The following is an 18,703-nucleotide window of genomic DNA, read 5'->3' as shown; positions in this document are numbered from 1 at the left end:
ATTCTTAATTTAAAATTAATAGTAATAATTAATTCATTAATTTATTAATTAATCAGACTTTATTTATCTTTCAAATATAAAAAATCCTACAAGCATTGAGGGTACTAAAAATCTCCTACCATATGGGTTTTAAATTTTTTTGATAACAATATACTAGGTTTTAAAAAATGAAATCTTGTGAAACAAATACAAATATTAAATGTATTTCTGAAATCCCATGGCAACATCTAGAAAACAACCAAATTCTTAATATCAATATTCATAACTTAGTTTTGGAATAAAAATAACTTAATTATTAAACTAAATAAATTTTATAAATATCTTAATTTACCAAAATATTTGTAGATATCAATATTTTATAGATATATTCGACAATATATCCAAAAAAAAAAAATGGAAATTTCGATAACAATATCCAAATCGATAGTTTAAAATTGATTCTAATAGTTAACATGAAATTTAACTTTTAAAATTAAAAACACTTTTTTTTTTTTTTTAATAATTGAATTAACAAGGAGAGGAGAAGGGGCTTGCCGGCTTGGAGAAGAGAGAGAGATTTGGGTTTGGGATTAAGTATAAGGCGAAAGATAGGGCGATTTAAGGAAGAACGGCAGAGGCAACCGTCCGCCACTTGGACGGCCGGAGTTATCTCGGAGTTCGCCGCTCTCAGTTTGCTCAAATTTCCTCTTCATACTTCACCATTCAAACAGCACGATACCCTATCAATCACAGGTCGGTGATTTTCTCTGTTCATTCAACGCCCTTCTTCAACTATTAATGAAATCGAGTTCGTCTTCACTCTTTTCTTCATTCTCATGTTTTTCCCTCTTAATTTCTCTTTGATATCCTCTCCGTTTGAAACTTCAGTTCTACTAACTTTCAACAATTTCTTTTCAATTTAACATAATCATTGAGTTTCTACTCTCTCATCAATGTCTAACTTCTCGATCTTTATGACCCCAGTTGCACGAATTATTGGAACTATAAATTTTCCCCTTCCTCATTTTAAATACCCTTTACCGGAAGATGTTTTGTTGTGATCAGTTTCGAATTCTTATGGGCTGTTAGATCCATGACTATTGTTAACTTGTGACTTTATGATCCGAACATTTTCTGATTATTATGCTTATTTCAGTTGCGTGTTGTTTTCTGATGCATTAAACTTTGAATGAGGTTAAAAAGGAAAATAATTCAAGACTATAGTTGATGATTCATGTCTTCTTCTTTCAGTGAAAATTTGTGCTGTTAAGTCTGTGAACCATTTGAAGCTCGATGCTGATGTCACATGTTGTAATAAACCTTAGTCTAAGAGCATTTCTTTGATCTGAAAGTGACAGAGATTAGAGAATGTATGGAAGAAGTGGCCTTGATAGGTTTAAAAAGGCTCAGACCTTGGAACCATTCTCTGTAACTGTCAATTCTACTTCACATGACTCTGCTCAATCTTCTAGCAAAGAAGGGATTCAACCTCTGGTTCCATATTCACAACCGAGATCTTCTCACTTTCAAACCATTAATCAACATCAATCCCATGATTCACAAAAAGTTATTGGACCTGAGGCAGGGCCATTAGTGGGGCAGACTCAACAATTAACTCAGGTTGGAGGAAGTCAGTCCACTTGGCAGCCTCCTGACTGGGCAATTGAACCCCGCGCAGGGGTTTATTATCTTGAAGTCTTGAAAGATGGTGAGGTTATAGATCGAATTAACCTGGACAAGCGGAGACACATTTTTGGTAGACAATTCCATACTTGCGATTTTGTGCTTGATCACCAGTCTGTATCCCGCCAACATGCTGCTGTTATTCCTCATAAGAATGGAAGGTTGGATGCTAGTTTTCTTGACAATGATATCATTTTTTTGGGTTTTATTTCTTAATTTTTTGAACCCATAACTTTTTCTTTGAGTTTGAATTGTATTCCTGATCAAAGGTTATTTATGTATTCAGTATTTTTCTCTAAAATTTTAATCATTAATAATTATTCTTGATACTGTATGATGTATCATTGACACTGACAAATCTGTATTAGGGTAGTTATAATTTGTGAGTTTGTTAAGAGTGAAAGTGATTAATGATTATAAATATAGTTATTTTTTTTCTTTTTCATTTTTTTTGGGTGCTTAGGTGTAGTCTAATAAGAAGATTAGTCCTAAGATTGTAGAAGAAATGGTAAAAAGAAGTAATCCTGACAAAGTAATTCAAACTTGTGTATGATGATAGCCTCAAGAACTACATTGGAAAATAGGCACGATGGCTGAAAGGGGTAAAAACTTTCGTGAAAGGAGTCGATGAACATCAGAGAGCCAAGGGAGATGAGATTTCTGGGAATAAGCTTCAACTGGGACCTAAAAGACTCGCAAGAGAGAAGATGCTATTGAAGAAGGAACCACACTTATTAAGAAAAGGAGTGAGAAATCAAAGGAGGAGATCATATAACAAAGGGAGGGATGAATGGTCATAGTTGGAAGATTGGTTGTGTATCTCACTAAGGTGTTTAGATTTTAGTGAATAGTTCTGTGATCACTGAAGTGAGCAAGATAATGTGGTTCCATTCCACATCCACGACATGAGCACAACCAATTGGAAACTACAATTCACAGTTAGTAGATCAAGATGTTTGCAACAATAATTAAGGTCCTGACTTTATTCAAAATATAAGATGTTGGTTTGGAAGAAGGTGTGAGCCAATCCATAAATGAAAACATGTTACTACAATTCTTTCAACTATAGTCTCTTCCATGTTTAGAATTAAACTAAGCTGTTTGCAGTGTGATCCACTTGGCTGGTAGAGAAAAACTCAAGATTCTCTAGCTACTAAAATGTTAGAAAACCAATGGGCTTACTGTGCACAGACTTGGGATCATTAACAGACACATATCTTCTTTTTGTGCATTCCTATAAAGATCTCCTTCGAATGAGGTGGCAAGCTCAACTTTGTTTTAGTTAGTCCCTCGTGTTGTCTTTTTTCTCTCTTACAAGACGGGGTAGATGTGAATAATCTATTCTTGGTGTGCTCAATGTTGGAAATGGTAAATATGAGGAGCCCTTTGAATGCTAAACCGTCCACCTCCATTTGTGTTGGGTACTAATTTGGATTCTTGGAATCGGACAAATTGGCATAATCCATAAACTGCAGTGGACATTCTTTTTACTTACTATGAATAATGTGATTATGATGGGTTGATGCTTTTGGGCAGTATCGGTCAGTGAGTTTGAGTTGCTTTGCCTTATTGAATCATTGGTGAACTGTGGGTCTACTGTGTACGCAATTGTTAAAAAAGTTGTATCTTCTGGAGAAGCCCAGAGAATTTGGTTGAAGGGTGTGCAATGGTTGGATGATGGGATTATATCTTTGAGAACAAGGCTCTGTGCTTACTTGCCACAATATATGAACAATTTGCTTTCCTTACATATTTGTAGTGGGTCAAATTCGTTGGCTATTGGTATTGATTTTACTCTGCGACTCATTTGCAGCTAAATTTGTGGAGTTAGGTTCTGTTTGGAGAGGAACTTTTTGCTGGAAGATGTAAGTAGTTTCTGTCCATGGCACTCATACAAGCTTTTCAGGTGGCATAATCCTTCACTTATCTGAAGCAAGAATTATGTACAAAAGTCTTGCTGCTCTATTTTACAAGTCTTCTTTTAGGTGGGCACTGTATTGCTGGCTGTTCGTGTTTGTTGATCCATCCCTGTCCTCTGGATTAATGATTGGATTGTTTTAGTGGTACATGAATCATAATTATCGATTTTTTAAAGCAAAGATGGTTTTTCCCCCTCCTGATAACCCAATGGGGCCACCACAACTAATCTAGTACCTGCGCTTGCCTTAAGGCCTGGGCTTGGAAGACATGAATGATTTTTCATATTAAGCTCACCTAAAGGTTTGAAACATGTTCTCTGATAGGTGTTAGTGTTATGCAGAAGTCATGTGCTATCTTTTCGCTTGGGTCGGGGTGGGGGTGGGGGGGAGGGAGGATTGGGGGACCTAAGATGTTGAAGGGAAACCAAATCGACTTGGAACTAGGAGAGGAGGTTAGGAGTCTTGAAATTAGCTATGTTGTAATCTTTTGATAATTTCAACACACATAATTCAAAGTGTTGAGACTTCCTGCAGTGATTGTTGAGTATAAAGTTCTGCTATCTCTCTCTCTCTCTCTTTTTTTCTTGAGAAGATGTCTCAGTTTTTGTTTGAGAAAAAAAACCATTTAAATTTTTTTTGGTTCACAGGGGCTATTTAAGCTTGAGATGCTCATAATTGAACTGTATTAGTTGGTACATGAAAAATGATGATAGTTGTCCACGACAATGTCAAAAACTTATATTTATTTTATAGGATCTATCATGTAGAGCCTGAAAAGGTGAAAATGTTTTTTCAATGTAGGTTGGTTTCTTCATTAAAAAGATAATAAGAACAAAAAATAAAAATAAAGATTGAAAGCTGTTAAGTACTAAACAAGATGCAAGGTTTTTGCTTCTCTTTTTCTGTTTATACCTGATATGATGTTGTGTTGTGGCTTTTGCTATGGGCTCCCCCTTGTGAATATCGGGAGTGATAGGAAGTTTCTTTCTTACTTTTGCTTTTGAGGCATTTCCATGTTGACTGGGGAGAAGAAATTCTTGTATCTCTTCACAAGGATTTTTTTCCAGCTCTATCCTCTAAAATTTGAGGGTTTCCTTGCTTCCCCCAATCGACTCCTTTATTTTCTATGCTTTGGAAGGTTAAGATCTCCAAAAAGGCAAAGTCCAGGTCTAAAGTTAATACGAGTGTGTGCAGAGGACTAAGGATGAACATGAAATACTGAATAGGAGACTGTCAAAAACTGTGTTTTTCTCAATTTTATTACTCACGGTTGGTCAGTGTTACGAAACCTTTCTAATCCGATGAACTCTGATTGCTGCAAGCTGATAGGTCCATTTGAGACTAAAACTGGGGCCGATTGACTGATTTGCACCCCTAGGAAAGACACTCTCCATTTTAGTTAGGGGTGTAGGAGGACCTTGCTCATATCCTTTGGAGTTTCCAGGTTGCCTAGTTGATTTGCTTCAAGTTCTTGGATGCCTTTGGAGTCTCCTTCGTGCAGAATAGGGATTACAGGATTGTAGGTTCTGCTGAATTCCCTATTTGAAAGAAGGGAGAGATCCTTTTGTAGACCTGTTTATTTGCCATTATTTGGGAAATTTGGCTTCAGGGGAATTATAGAATATTTGAGAGGAGGTGAGGCTGAGGAGGGATAGTTGTAGGAGGTTTTAGGTTTAATGCTATGGCCTAGGGATTAGTGGCTATGTCCTTTGGTAGTTGTTAGTTAAAATTTAGTTTTTGGGTTGGTGTCTTTTTGTAGTTTGTTGGACTCCTTTTGTTGGATTGGCTTTTTGTATGCCCTTGTATATATTTAATTTTTCTCAATGAAAGCTTGGTTTCTTATTGAAAAAAATTAGCTTCTTTTCGTGGAATACAAACATTACCTCTGGAATATGCTAACCAGTTAAATGTTTTGAGAATTTCTTGTGCATATTAGGGATGATTTTCTTGACCTGCTTAGAAGATGGTGTAGCAGCCATCGGGTTTTGGTTTTTCTTTATAATTTATTTTTGCACCACTGAATTTTCAACATCAAGAGATACTTTTTGATGACCATGTGAATTGATAAGCATTAGTTTATTTTGCAGCATATATGTAATTGATTTGGGATCTGCTCATGGAACATTTGTGGCTAATGAGAGATTGACTAAAGACTCTCCGGTCGAGCTAGAAGCAGGACAGTCTTTGCGGTTTGCTGCATCGACAAGAACTTATATCTTGAGAAAGAATGCTGCAGCACTTTTTTCTCGTCCCCCATTGCCCACCGAGGTTGATTTACCACCACCTCCTGATCCGTCTGATGAGGAGGCTGTTGTTTCTTATAATACACTACTTAATCGCTTTGGTCTTACCAAATCTGGCCTACCTTCATCATCTGAAGACAGCAGCCCAGCAAGTGCAAAAGAAGATACACGGCATGGAAGACCTACCAAAAAGCTTAGGAAGATGAGAGTGGCTTTCAGGGATCAACTTGGAGGGGAGCTGGTTGAAGTTGTGGGTTTCTCAGATGGTGCAGATGTAGGGACAGAACCTGGTCCAATAGGTGTTAAAGAAGGAAGTCTGGTTGGGAAATATGAATCTCTGGTGCAGACTACCATAATACCAAAAGGCAAGGAGCAGTCTTCTTTGAAGGTAGATAACATTTCTCCAAAAGGCGTGACTGGTAAATTACAAGAAATCTTGAATAGGGTAAAAAATCCATCAAAAAGCGGAATTTATGATGACCTTTACGGAGAATCATTTTCAGGAAATGTGGGTTCATCATGGGCATATTCTTCTGCTGGTTCTGCTGATAAACCGTCTTCCCCTCCTAAAGATTCAATCGGTGAAGCTTCCACTCGGAACCAAGAAGAAAATAACAGGTCCAATATAGACAGTGATGATGACTTGTTTGGTAATTGATCAAAATGAGCAGAATGATGGAAGTTTGTGTAGTCTTCTGTTGTGACAAAATAGTTGGAGTTCAAGACTGCAGCAATTCACTGGAAATGAATGATATATTTTTTTCCCTTTTTCAAATGTAACTGGAGACTTTGATTTAGTCCATCAGGATTCTTTCTTTTGTAGTTGCACGCCCTACTAAGGGGCGCATGTAAACTTGATTATAATATTTAAGATTCTCTCTTCGGAAGTGTATACTGTAGAATTGAGAAAATGTGAAGAATTTGATCAGGGAAATATTAGGCTTGTTTTGCATAATTTGCATTGTAATTGTTAGATAGGCACATACCAAATCGAACGAATGCTGGTCGCCTTTATGGTTGGTGGTTGAGGCTCTTCTGGTAAGGGGTTCACAACTCTATGATTAAATCTTCGTTTTGGTTAGGAAAAATAACTGTTCTTTTAGCTTTAAGTTTGTCATTTATTGTTTTGTAAGCTTCTGTTTGGATGAACTTTTCTGATAATGGGTTTCTGAAAACTGTACCTTTGGTGTTGAAAAGAGATTCCAACACCATTTTCAAGTTATGGTGCACTTATACTAAGAAATCCTAAGAATTAGATGAACCCAAAATGTTTTTTTTTTCAATCATCATTGAATCGAGTCAAGGCGTTAAACCCTGATCTTAATTCAAGATTTTTGTTAAGTATTACTCCTATAATATTCCTGGAAATGTTTTAAGTACATACTACATATGTGGAGTGCTAGAAAACTTTTAATAATATGTAGATTTAGCTTTAGACAGAATGACAAGATTTGCAGGCTATACAAAAGATATCTAGCTAGAGATCATGAGTAGCTAATTCAAGCTTTTGAGCTGAAAAGAGCTGAAAAGTTCTTTTCGAGGATTCGATCGAAGATGCTTTCTGGAATCAAATTATGGGAACATGTAATTTTTCAATGTCTTGAGGCGTTACGAGGTTATATCAATGGTAGAAGTTTACAGTCATAAATGTGAAAAGGAGTCCTTTTTAAAGGACAGAGTCTGTTTATGAGCAAAGGGGGAAAAGTAGTTACAAGTTTAGAGAAACAGTGAAATGTGTAGAACAAGTGGGTGCCACTGAAAGACAGGATTCCTTTTGGATGCTTTTTCTGAGTCTTTGTAGTATCCCATCATAATCAGAGTGAAGTTTGACTATTCCCATTTTGTATGTGTTTAATTCCATTCCATCATGCTTCTTGTATAACTGTCTAACCCACCTTCCTAATGTCCTCACCCTCCCATTCCCTCCCTATCTTCCCCTTTGTACCAAAAAGCTCAACTTCTAACTAAGAGCTTAGTTTGTATTTAGATGCATTTCTATGATGGGGATTTTATTTGATTCACGAATCTCTTATCGTTACAACTATTTAACGATTTTTTCTTTTCAGTACACCAAGTGGAGAGTAGGGATTTGAACCTCTGATTTCAACAAAAAAGAATATATGTCAAATATGGTGAGCGGTACTCACTTTGACAACTATTTAAATGCATGTTCATAGTAGATTTTTTATTTGATTCATGAATCTTTTAGGGTTACAACTATTTAATGTATTTCTTTTTAATATAATAAGTGGGAGTAGCTAGCTGACTTTGGCAACTATTTAACAACTATCTTTAGGTTAAATTTTTGATGAAGTATTAAAAAATGTCCAGAAAGATATCCAAATGAAAACAAATGAAAAGTGGTGGTTAATGTTTACAAAGAAAGCGTATGATTAGGAGATGCTGCTCTAAAATATTAATTGTAATGACATTCGTATTGTGGCGGGAGAGATTAGGGACAGAGAGCAATGATAAGAAGAATCTCCTTCTTCAATTCAATAATAATTGAGAAAAATCTGATTAATATTAATAAACTGTAAAATTGATTATGGGGCAATGATGGAAAGGAATATGATATTGATGATGGTGATGATCATATTAGGAGGGTGATGTTGATGATGAGCATCATCATGGCCTGCAGTCATCATGATGGGATTGAAGGGGGTGAGTGTGTGTGGGTTCCATTTCTTATTTCATTTACATATTTACGTGTTAATTACATGAACCGTTTCCTTGAATTCTAGAGAGAATGGAGAATAATGGTGACATGAAAAATGACTATATGTGATTGTTATTAAAGTGAACTTATTCGAAAAGTTGTATGTGACGTCTAGGTTTAAGATCTGGAATACAAAGTCGGCACCTAACAAACCTAGCATTTTTCCATATCTCTACGATCTGGCCACGTTACACCTTGTCTTGAACTACTTGCTAGAGTGAAGATTATCCTTACATACAAAAATGTGCCCATCCATTATGCTATGTTTTGAATTTTTTTTTAATAATTCACTCAACATAGAATTACAACAAGCCAAACATGCTAACTTCGTAGCTTTATGATTGAACCATTGAAAAAGTAAGGTGTATACCTTATTAGTATAGGTATACTTATAACATAACTTTAATTTAAGATCATTTTTCATTCGAATGTGATATTGGTTCATTTATATATTTCTCCATATCATCACAAATGGTGTCCTAAAAATGTTATATCCTCGTTTGTTTCAACCCATATTCTTTTGAAAAGAAGTTTGCTCTAATAGTTACAAAGTAGATACAAAGTACTTTTCCTTTCTTCCATATTCTAGAAAAATCACTTGGTAAATAAGACCTATCACATACCATATGAGTTTCACTTTGAGCTCAAAATTTGGGTAATTCCATGGTTTCACCTCACCAAAATCCAACTTTGCCTAGTTTCTAACACAAGATCAGATGAAAATTGTAGCTGCCCTCCATGTTTGGCACTAGTTTTATTTGTTAAATAACCCAAGGCAAGAAAGGACATGGATGAAAATAAGTAGAAGAAAAGATGAATAGGGTAAAACAGTCCCATCAGTTTGATGTAACAAACGGCAGAGAAGGCGACACGTGGCCGACAAAGAGATGAAAGAAAGTAAAGAAGAGAATATATAAGAAGAAGAAGAAGAATGTAGGTGGATATTATATTAGTGGGGGAAAGCATGATGAGGAAAGGCACAGTGTGGGGATCTCTTTCTTCAGTTTTTCACTTAATTGGAGCACTGTCCAAAAAGTCTTCATTTCCCCACTTGCCCTTTGCAAGCCTTTTGTTTACTCAATCATACACACCTCCATTTCCCCCCATTGCTTTTCTCTTTCCATTCTCTCCCCAATAGTTATAGATCAAAACAATATCCAACGTCACTCTACATATCTCCATAATAGTATGAATTTGTCTACTATAAATATAAATTCTTCCGACTTTACTTTTGGAATCATCTAAATTACCTCATACTAAAAGGGTGTTTGGTCCACTGACTTCATAAGTTAATGTTAAATAACTCAACTCCATGGACTTCAAAGCTTACACATTTATCGAGAAACTTGATCTTCCTTCTTTCTATTTCCCTCCTAATGTTTCTTTACTTTAGATTAAATAACGTTGTACTCCAAGCACGGACTTCAATTTCTAACTCCGACATAATTTTTAGACTTCATAACTCAATTCAATATTCCAAATATCTCGTAATAGAAGATATTGTCTATGATCATTCCATTATCTAGTCATATAAATATGGGAAGACAGTGCTTCTGCTGTTGCTCTCTCTCTGTCTTTCCTTTTCTTTCTATTCAAGCAGCTTATCATAACGTACGTGGTTTTGATGCATTGCCATGTTGACTAATTCCAATCAACCACGCATTCTCTCTCTATTGGTTCAATTCATTAATATTTTCCCTTTGGTTTGATGATTTTGGTACTGCAACTCACAACCTGTGTAAGCTTTCACTTATTTTCCATCTCTTCCAAAATATTGCATGAACAACCTTCCATTCTTCTTCATATATATCAACCTAATTTTCACTTTGATTTGATTGCAGAGCCAACTATGCACTGTGGATGGACTTTGCAGCCTTTTCCAAATCTAAACCTTTCTGTCATGGTATGCTCTCTTTCACTTTCTTCATCTGTTTTGCTTTTTCAGTTCTAACTATCAAACAAATTGATAAATTTCCAGTCAAATAGGAAACCCCATCTGCCTTAGTTTCACAGAAAATATGTTGTTCTTAAGATAATTTCCAGTCAAATTGGTGACACTAAAAAACTGTCATAAGTTTCAAAAAATTAAAAAAACGTTCAAATTTGGCTTTTTGTGTCATGAAAACTCCAGTAATTCATGCTTCTCGAATTACCCACAAACTTTGAGAATGCTGGTTGACAAAATTCCAATGTTTTTTTTTTGGATCCAAATTGATAAAGTTTTATAGAAATAATTGAAGAAGAAGCAGTCCAAAGGGGCTTTTATTTGTATGTGATGACTAAGTAATGGGTGTTTTTGTGGCCACACAATATATATAGCCTTTTGTTTTTTTCTTCTTTACCCCATATGTCCGTCATTGCACAGACCGCACTTCCATGCCTATTTTCCTCTACTAAAACATCCTTCTCATTTTTCAATAATCATCTTTCCTACTTTTTCCCGTCCGATGTTTAAAGCACAGAATTGAGTTTTGAAGTCAGAAAGTTAATATACTAGAATTAGTGTTTAGGGTGCATAGTTGTGAGATGGAGTTTCTCGATAAATATTTAAAATAGAGAAAGAGAAAAATATAAAATTACCCGATAAAATATGCAAACTTTAATTGACTATTAAAGTTGAGTTATTTAAACTTATAATGTTATGGGTCGTTTAGTGTTCAGTGACACAATCTTCATTTCCCAGCTATACTTTTTTTATTTTCCTTATCATGCTTTAATCACATGCAATATTTAATAATCTGATTTGATTAATATATATAACAATGAAAAGTATATATGCAATATGCATGCAAGAGACAGCACAATAATAATGAAGAGTACATATATATTTTTAGGACCATGCTTATGTTGGAGATATTCTCCAAGATTATGACATTAATTCAGTATATATACACTAAATTAGTTTTATTTTCTAGATCTCAAGATATAGATTAATAAGAGAATTTCATGTTTGTCTTATTCTTCTTCAAGTTTGGTAACCATTTTGTTGTATATGTTTTTGTTTCTAAAAATAATTAAGTCCACGGACACTACTTCCACCTTAATTTTTTTTTTTGTTATCCCTTTCCACCAATGGTTTTAACAACCAATCCAAATTTTGAGAACTAAAAAAAGTAGCTTCCAAAAAGTTGCTTTTGTTTTTAGAATTTGGCTAAGAATTTAACCATTGAAAGATACAAATCATTGTAAGAAATGTGAATGAAATAGACTTAATTTTTAAAAACAAGAACAAAAAACAAAATGGTTATCGAACGAAGCCTAAATTATTGTCATGCTACAATGAATTTATTTTCTTTTAGATCAGACTTTAATTCCAACTATATATATATATATATATAATTCTGTATTATTATATGGAAGGTTTGTAGGTAGAGAATTAAGGTACCATTTCAAGTTGGTTACTGGCAGCCATGAAGTTTATGAAATTAGGAACAAGGCCAGACACCTTCCACACAGAACAAGCCACCAGGTAAACTCCCTTCGATTTCAATTTCAATTTCAACCTCAATCCTTTTTAATAATTAAAAAAGAAAAAACTTATAATCAATCTTTGATTCCAGGACTGTCATTTCAGATGCACCCAATGACCTTGTTATCAAAATAAACAACATCACTTATCTCATTCACAAGGTTTGTTCTATCAATTTAAGTTACATCTTCTTCGATTTCTAGTTTTTGAAAACTTATTTTTGTTTTAGAAATTCGACTAAGAATTCAAAATCGTTATGCAACAAAACGGTCATAGAAAAGCTCAATTTGACCATTAGAATATTTTCTCTACTGCTTACAAGAACAGTTGTAACTTGTATGTTATTTCAAAATAAAATGAGTTAAAGTGAAAACTAGGATTATTCATGGGTTGGGTTGAAGCACTTTCAACCCAATCGTGTGAATGGTAAGTTTTTTCAATCCAACCTAATCACACGAGACATTTGAGTTGGGTTGATTCGAGTTATTCATGTCATTATTTAAATTTTTGTTTAAAAAGAATTAAATATATGTAATTTTTTTGTTTAGTTATTTAATTTTCACGTATTGAATTAAAATTAGCAAATCAATTTCAACTTATATTAGGAAAGCTTTCTAGTTTTCTTTCCAATAGTGTTAGAAAATTATTTTTAATAGTTGTTGAAGAATAAATAATTTTTAAAAAACCATGAAATTAAGTAAAATTAAAATAAAATATGTATATCTAACTATATTGAAAATAATTAAAAAAAAAACAGTTTTTAAATTAAGGTTTAAATACTATTTTGGTCTTTGTACTTTTGGTTTTTAGTCATTTTGGTCCCTCTACTTTTAAAATATTCATTTCCATCCCTATACTTTCAACTTTGATTCATTTTAGTCCTATACTTTAAAAATGTTTATTTTGATTTTTGTACTTTAACCTTAGTTCATTTTGGGCCTTGAACTTTAAAAAAATGACAATCTTTATCCTTTAAAGGTGAAAATGAATAGATCAAAATGAAATTTTTTTAAAAGTATAAGGACCAAAATGAACAAAAGTTGAAAGTATAAGAACCAAAATGAATAAAAAACCAAAAGTATAAGAACTAAAATAGTACTTAAACATTAAATTAATAATAAGTGTGAGGTGGTTCGGAGAGGAACCCACGAACCAATCCAACCTATAAAGTTTTTATTTATTTGAACCCAACCCAAACCATACGATGATCGGATTTTCGTTGGTTTTAAATGTTAACCATGGTGGGTTTTGGTAGCTGCAGTTCCCTATGCTTCCGAAATGCGGACTTTTACAGCGACTTTGCTCGAACAATGGCAATGGTGATGATCACAAAACAAGAATAGAGCTCCATGAAATTCCAGGTGGAGAAGAAGCTTTCGAGCTGTGTGCTAAATTCTGCTATGGAATGACAATCAATCTGAGTGCCCATAACTTGGTCTCTGCTTTCTGTGCTGCTAACTTTCTTGGAATGAATGAATCAACAAACGAAGGGAACTTCATCGTCAAGCTTGAATCTTTCTTTCTTTCTTGCATCCTCTGTGGTTGGAAGGACTCCATTTTAACGCTTTCTTCTTCACTTGGCCTTTCTGAATGCTCCCATAATCTTGGTCTCACTACCAAATGCATCGATTCTATCATCCACAAAATCCTTACTCCTCCTTCTAAGGTTCTCTTCTCCTTTTTCTCGTTCGGTCGGAAAGTAACCATTTAATCTCTGAAATTTAATTCGTAATTACAATTTTGAATCTTCTAAACTTTTAAATTTGTTATGAAATAGTCATTTTATTTCTCCTTGTACTTTAAAATTTATAATGATTTTTAGTTCCTATCAAAAAAGTATTTCACGATAAAGACTAATCATTAGAAATTATAAAGTATAGGGATCAAATTGTTACTTATTAAAGTTGAATAGTGAAATTGTTAAAAATTAGTTTTTGAACTTTACTGATGACAATTTAGTCCATGTAATTTCAAATTTGTTAAAATTTAGATTTCGTTTGATAACTATTTGGTTTTTGAGTTTTTAATTTTTAAAAATCATGTCTATTTTTTTTTAAAAAAAAAATTCTTACAACAGTTTGCATCTTTTTTAAGTAAAAGAATCGAGTTTTTAGCCAAATTCTAAAAACAAAAACAAAATTTTAAAATCTACCTTTTTTATTTCTCTAATTTTGGTTTTATTTTTGAAAACATTGGAAAAATTAGATAAAAAAACAATAAATATAATGGTAGAAGGAGTGTTTATAGACTTAATTTTTTAAAAAAATTAAAAACTAAAAACCAAATATTATCAAACAGATTGTTTGTTATTAAACTTTAAAAAGTAACAATTTAGTCCCTTCCAAGAAAATTTTCATCAAAATTAATGTCAACTTTATTACATAACAACTTAGTCTTTATAATTTTAAATAAATTTATTTTCAATCCATTTATCCATTTATGTGTAAAAAATTTCCATAAATCTTAAAAATATTTTTCTTGATATGAACTAAATCGTTACAAATTATAAAGTATAGAGACTAACTTTGTTACTTACTGAAGTTTCAAGAATAAATTGCTAGGAATTTGAAAGTACAGGAACTAAAATGTTGCCAATTAAAGATCAAGGATTAAATTGTTTCTTTCATGAAAATCTATAAACTAAAAATGTTTTTAATGTCAAAAGAATCGCTCGAGATTGCACATATCTTTCTGCATTTCCGACAGGAAATTTTCAAATATATTTTTTCTTTATTTGTTTTAAGAAAAGTTGTTTATCACGTAATAAACCATGACTTATTTTACAGGTCACATGGTCCTACACGTACACCAGACTCGGCTACAACAAGAAGAACCACCGTTTAGTGCCAAAAGATTGGTGGACAGAGGACATAGCCGATCTCAACATCGATCTATTCCGTTGTATAATCGCAGCGATTTCATCAACTTGCATACTACCTCCACCGTTAATCGGTGAAGCTTTGCATGTCTATACTTGCCGATGGCTTTCCGACGTCCGAGACACATCTACGTCGAAAACCGAAGCAAACGTAGAGAAGAATCGACTAATCCTAGAAACCATAATCAGCTTAATTCCTCCAGATAAAGAATCAGTGTCAGTAAACTTCTCACTTAGGCTACTTAGCCTTGCAAATATCTTGGGAGCGTCTCAAGTAACAAAGGCAGAAATTATAAGAAGATGCAGCCTTCTATTGGAAGAGGCAACTGTGAGTGATTTACTTTTTCCTTCAAAAGATGAAGTTGATGTTGATGAGCAATGTTTGAATGATGTTGATTTGGTTGTGAGTGTTTTAGAGAGTTTTTTGAGAAGAAATTCAGATGTGGAAAATGCAGAGGTTTTGAGATCTATAACAAAAGTTGGGAAACTCATTGATTGTTATCTCCAAGTGGTTGCTAGAGACCCCAAAATGGGTGTTGCTAAGATGATTCATGTTGCTCAAACTTTGCCTGATCTTGCTCGACCAAGCCATGATCATATTTACAAGGCTATCAATATCTTTCTCAAGGTACGACAATTACATTCTATCTTTCAATATGTAGACTGAGAAGTACCTCGAAATTATATCCAACGCTTATTAGGAAGATACAAATTACTGAACTGACATCTGATGGTTGTTATAAGACAATCACATTGTAGCAGCCTCGTTAAATAATTTTTAGTATCTAACGGTCGTATGTTAAAATATTGACCTTTAGAATGTATCTAATTGATAAAGGAACTAGTAAACATAAGATTTGAAAGTTTTAAAAGGATTATTAAATACTTTTTTTTTACCGACTTAGTTCTACATTTTTGCTTCTTATTACCAAGATAAGGTCATAGTTTCTTTGTCTTCTATTATTATTAGATAGTCGATATAATATTAAATTTGTTAGGACTCATAAGCTCTTTTGAGTTGATTAGTGATTTAGCATGGTAACAAAGTAGGAAGTCATGTGTTCGACCTTAAAGTAATTTACTAACCTAATTAGTGTAGACATAAAATTTGAAAGTTAAAAAACTTATTAAACATTTTTTCTTTTTACTATCATATAAGATATACTTAAATACTAGAGATTTATTTCCACGTTTTTGCTTCTAATCACCATTAAGTTTAGGTCCTAGCTTCTATGTCTTCCACCTTTTTAGAGTGTTGATATAATATTTAGTTTTTGAGTCGATTAGTGATTTAGCAATATATTAAAGGAGGAAATCATGCGTTCGAATTCCCGTAATGTAATTTCATACCCCAATTAATATTGAATTTCACTTGTTGGTCCTTTAACAAATTTTCAACTCCCTACAATGTTGATATAATATTAAATTTATCATAACTCGTAAGCTTATGCTTTTAGATTAATCGATGATTCAACCATGATCTCCCATCGATCAAGAACATAAAAAAGTAATGAGATTTAAAAGAACCGCATGTGTTTTTCGTGATGATATTTCTTAATTGTCCAAGCAGGAGCATCCAGAAGTGAGCAAAGTAGAGAAGAAGCGGTTATGTCGAGTTCTTAACTGCCAGAAACTGTCGCCGGAAGTACGAGGACACGCGGTGAAAAACGAGCGGCTGCCGCTTAGAACAGTGGTGCAAGTTTTGTTCTTTGAGCAACAAATCAAAGGTCCAAAGACAAGTAGCCGAGTAGCAGCCACAGAAGAGTTGCAACAAGATGAGATCAGATCTGTGCCAAAACAGAGGCCAGCCAGTGGCGATCACGAGACGAAATCTCGAGCAGATCGACAAAAACTGAGGAGATCAGAGAGCACAAGATCGAGACCCAATGAAAAAGAAGAGCAGAAAATGAAGAGAAATGAGTTGCTAAAGCAATCAAGAAGGAAGGAAGTTGTGAATGAAGGAGAAAGAAGATGAGGAAGTTAAAAGTGAAGAAGAACAGAGATTGTTACTAAAAACAGAGACAAACAGAGATTCCATTTCTTTCTCATTTACAGGCTTCTTTTTTTTTGTTATTTTTTGTTGTTCATGAGTTGGGTGTTGCCATAAGAGTGTGTTATGATAAATAAGATTCATTTTCATAGGCCAAATGTTGGCAAAATTTAAATGAAAGGAAAGGAAGATGTGCACCTCCATCTAGGAATGTTCTTTTTCTTTCGTCGAGAAATTTTCCATACGAAATTAACCATTTAGATTTATAAAAAAAAATTAATTACACTTTCTGTGCTCGAGATTTCCTTTGAGTTTCATTACTCAATAATTCATTCCTCACTTTTTCTATTAATTACTAACTAAAATGGACATGACATTTTTTTTTTTGGATAAATATTAAACCGTTGTTTTCAAATATAGAAAAATAAACTAAAATATTTAAAAAAGTATAGCAAAATTTTAAAATCTATCGATGATAGACACTACTTCTATTGTTGTCTATCATGGATAGATTCTGAAATTTTGTTATATTTTGTAAATATTTTCAGTAGTTTTGTTATTTGAAATAATTTTCCAATATTAAATTTACGAAGCATTTTTTTATTATTTATTTTCATTTTTCTCTTCCTTTTTCTTCCCATATTAAATGTTAGAATTTTCCTCCTTTCACATACCGAATTTCTTATTTTTTTTATTTTTTTAAATTTTTTTTACATTTAGTAACTCTTTAGTAAGAAAAAAAACCGGACAAATGGCTAAAATTAACCAATTTTGAGAAATGGCTAATTATATTTTTTCTTGAAAAAGTGGCTAAATGACTATATCTGTTACTTTATTAATTTAAAAAATGGATAAGGAACCGCTATTGAAAACTAACTAATTCAAATTTAATAATTTAAGACTAAGTAGATCAAATCTAGTAATTTAAAACTAACCAAATAAAATAAAATCACAAAGTGACCAAAGAAGATAAGGATTTAATGAATTGGACGACTCAAATTTGAGTGGAAAAGTAGAAGAATGTATTTTAATGAACAAAAAATTCAGAATTTTTATGGGTCATGGCGTCAAAATTTAAAATTCAAAATCTAAGAATCTAATGAACAAGAAAACTTTGAGTCTAATGTTCATGGTTCATCTCCAGGTCATGCCATGCCAACAAAAGTGCATGCCATATGCTTCACTATTATCATCACCCTTGGCCCGACCTTCTACGACCATATATTATTAAACTCATCCTCTTCTCCAACATGATTCTTCTACTACCCTTATTCTCACACATCGAGCTGGCCATTAACTGAAAGCTCCAACCCTGTCACGTTGAGAATGACCCACAATACCAAAAGCCATGGTCCATAGCAAGTTCTTATTTGAGAGGAAACTTCTTGTTCTATATTGGAAGATTAAAGGTTGAGAAGAGGGTATAAATATGAGAGTTCTTCAAGAAACTTGCAAAATTGATTAGAGTGGTAATCAAGCCTCTTTCCCCACATACGTGTCACCATAATTAGATAGGCAGGTTTGGGTAACTGCACTTACGGGGAAAAAAGGAAAAAAAATATTCCTTTTTGTTTTTTTATGACGTTATAAGTTTTAGTTGTGTAATAATGTCAGATCTGGAAAATTAATTTTCTCCAGATCTAAACGTTTCTTCTTTCTCTTCAAAAACCAAATCTAGAAATTCCATTGTTACAAAAAAGTTCTTCCACCTTCTTTTTCTTCTTTTTTTTTTTTTTTTACTAATTATGAGCATTTCTTCTAATTTCAACCCTTATTCGTGAGGCACATTTGAGGTGATTGTTGTATTAACTTTAGGGAGCAAC

At 33.3% G+C, this 18,703-nt stretch overlaps 2 protein-coding genes across 9 annotated transcripts; both read left to right on the top strand.

Annotated features, from left to right (window-relative positions):
- The first annotated feature begins 461 nt into the window (after nt 1-461).
- Nucleotides 462-6,779, top strand: LOC120083214 (SMAD/FHA domain-containing protein). Its single transcript, XM_039038870.2, has 3 exons — nt 462-732; nt 1,231-1,823; nt 5,669-6,779. The coding sequence occupies exons 2-3, from the start codon at nt 1,348-1,350 to the stop codon at nt 6,480-6,482; spliced, it is 1,290 nt and encodes a 429-aa protein (XP_038894798.1). The 5' UTR covers nt 462-732; nt 1,231-1,347; the 3' UTR covers nt 6,483-6,779.
- Nucleotides 6,780-9,690: 2,911 nt separating this feature from the next.
- LOC120082440 (BTB/POZ domain-containing protein At5g47800-like) lies at nt 9,691-17,083 on the top strand. Of its 8 annotated transcripts, none has more exons than XM_090316125.1 (7): nt 9,691-10,281; nt 10,385-10,446; nt 11,912-12,012; nt 12,104-12,173; nt 13,274-13,678; nt 14,799-15,518; nt 16,461-17,083. In XM_090316125.1, the coding sequence occupies exons 3-7, from the start codon at nt 11,954-11,956 to the stop codon at nt 16,863-16,865; spliced, it is 1,659 nt and encodes a 552-aa protein (XP_090172251.1). In that variant the 5' UTR covers nt 9,691-10,281; nt 10,385-10,446; nt 11,912-11,953; the 3' UTR covers nt 16,866-17,083. The 8 variants fall into 8 exon arrangements, with proteins under 8 accessions (XP_090172251.1, XP_038893537.1, XP_038893539.1 ...); XM_039037609.2 differs by having other exon boundaries at nt 10,098-10,281; nt 13,268-13,678; XM_039037611.2 differs by having other exon boundaries at nt 10,098-10,281; nt 11,904-12,012.
- The last annotated feature ends 1,620 nt before the right edge of the window (nt 17,084-18,703 follow it).

The sequence above is a fragment of the Benincasa hispida genome, chromosome 8 (genome assembly GCF_027475165.1).
Source record: "Benincasa hispida cultivar pf3 chromosome 8, pf3_genome.v1.1, whole genome shotgun sequence".
NCBI lineage: Eukaryota > Viridiplantae > Streptophyta > Magnoliopsida > Cucurbitales > Cucurbitaceae > Benincasa > Benincasa hispida.
This window is presented reverse-complemented; position numbering and strand designations above follow the sequence as displayed.

Bases quoted from the DNA above. Each gene is read 5' to 3' on its own strand.
- LOC120083214 (XM_039038870.2), top strand. From the start codon at position 1,348: ATGTATGGAAGAAGTGGCCTTGATAGGTTTAAAAAGGCTCAGACCTTG. The intron at 1,824-5,668 runs GTTGGATGCTAG...TTTATTTTGCAG, and splicing joins ATTCCTCATAAGAATGGAAG to CATATATGTAATTGATTTGG.
- LOC120082440 (XM_039037609.2), top strand. From the start codon at position 11,954: ATGAAGTTTATGAAATTAGGAACAAGGCCAGACACCTTCCACACAGAA. The intron at 12,013-12,103 runs GTAAACTCCCTT...CTTTGATTCCAG, and splicing joins CACACAGAACAAGCCACCAG to GACTGTCATTTCAGATGCAC. The intron at 15,519-16,460 runs GTACGACAATTA...TTGTCCAAGCAG, and splicing joins CTATCAATATCTTTCTCAAG to GAGCATCCAGAAGTGAGCAA.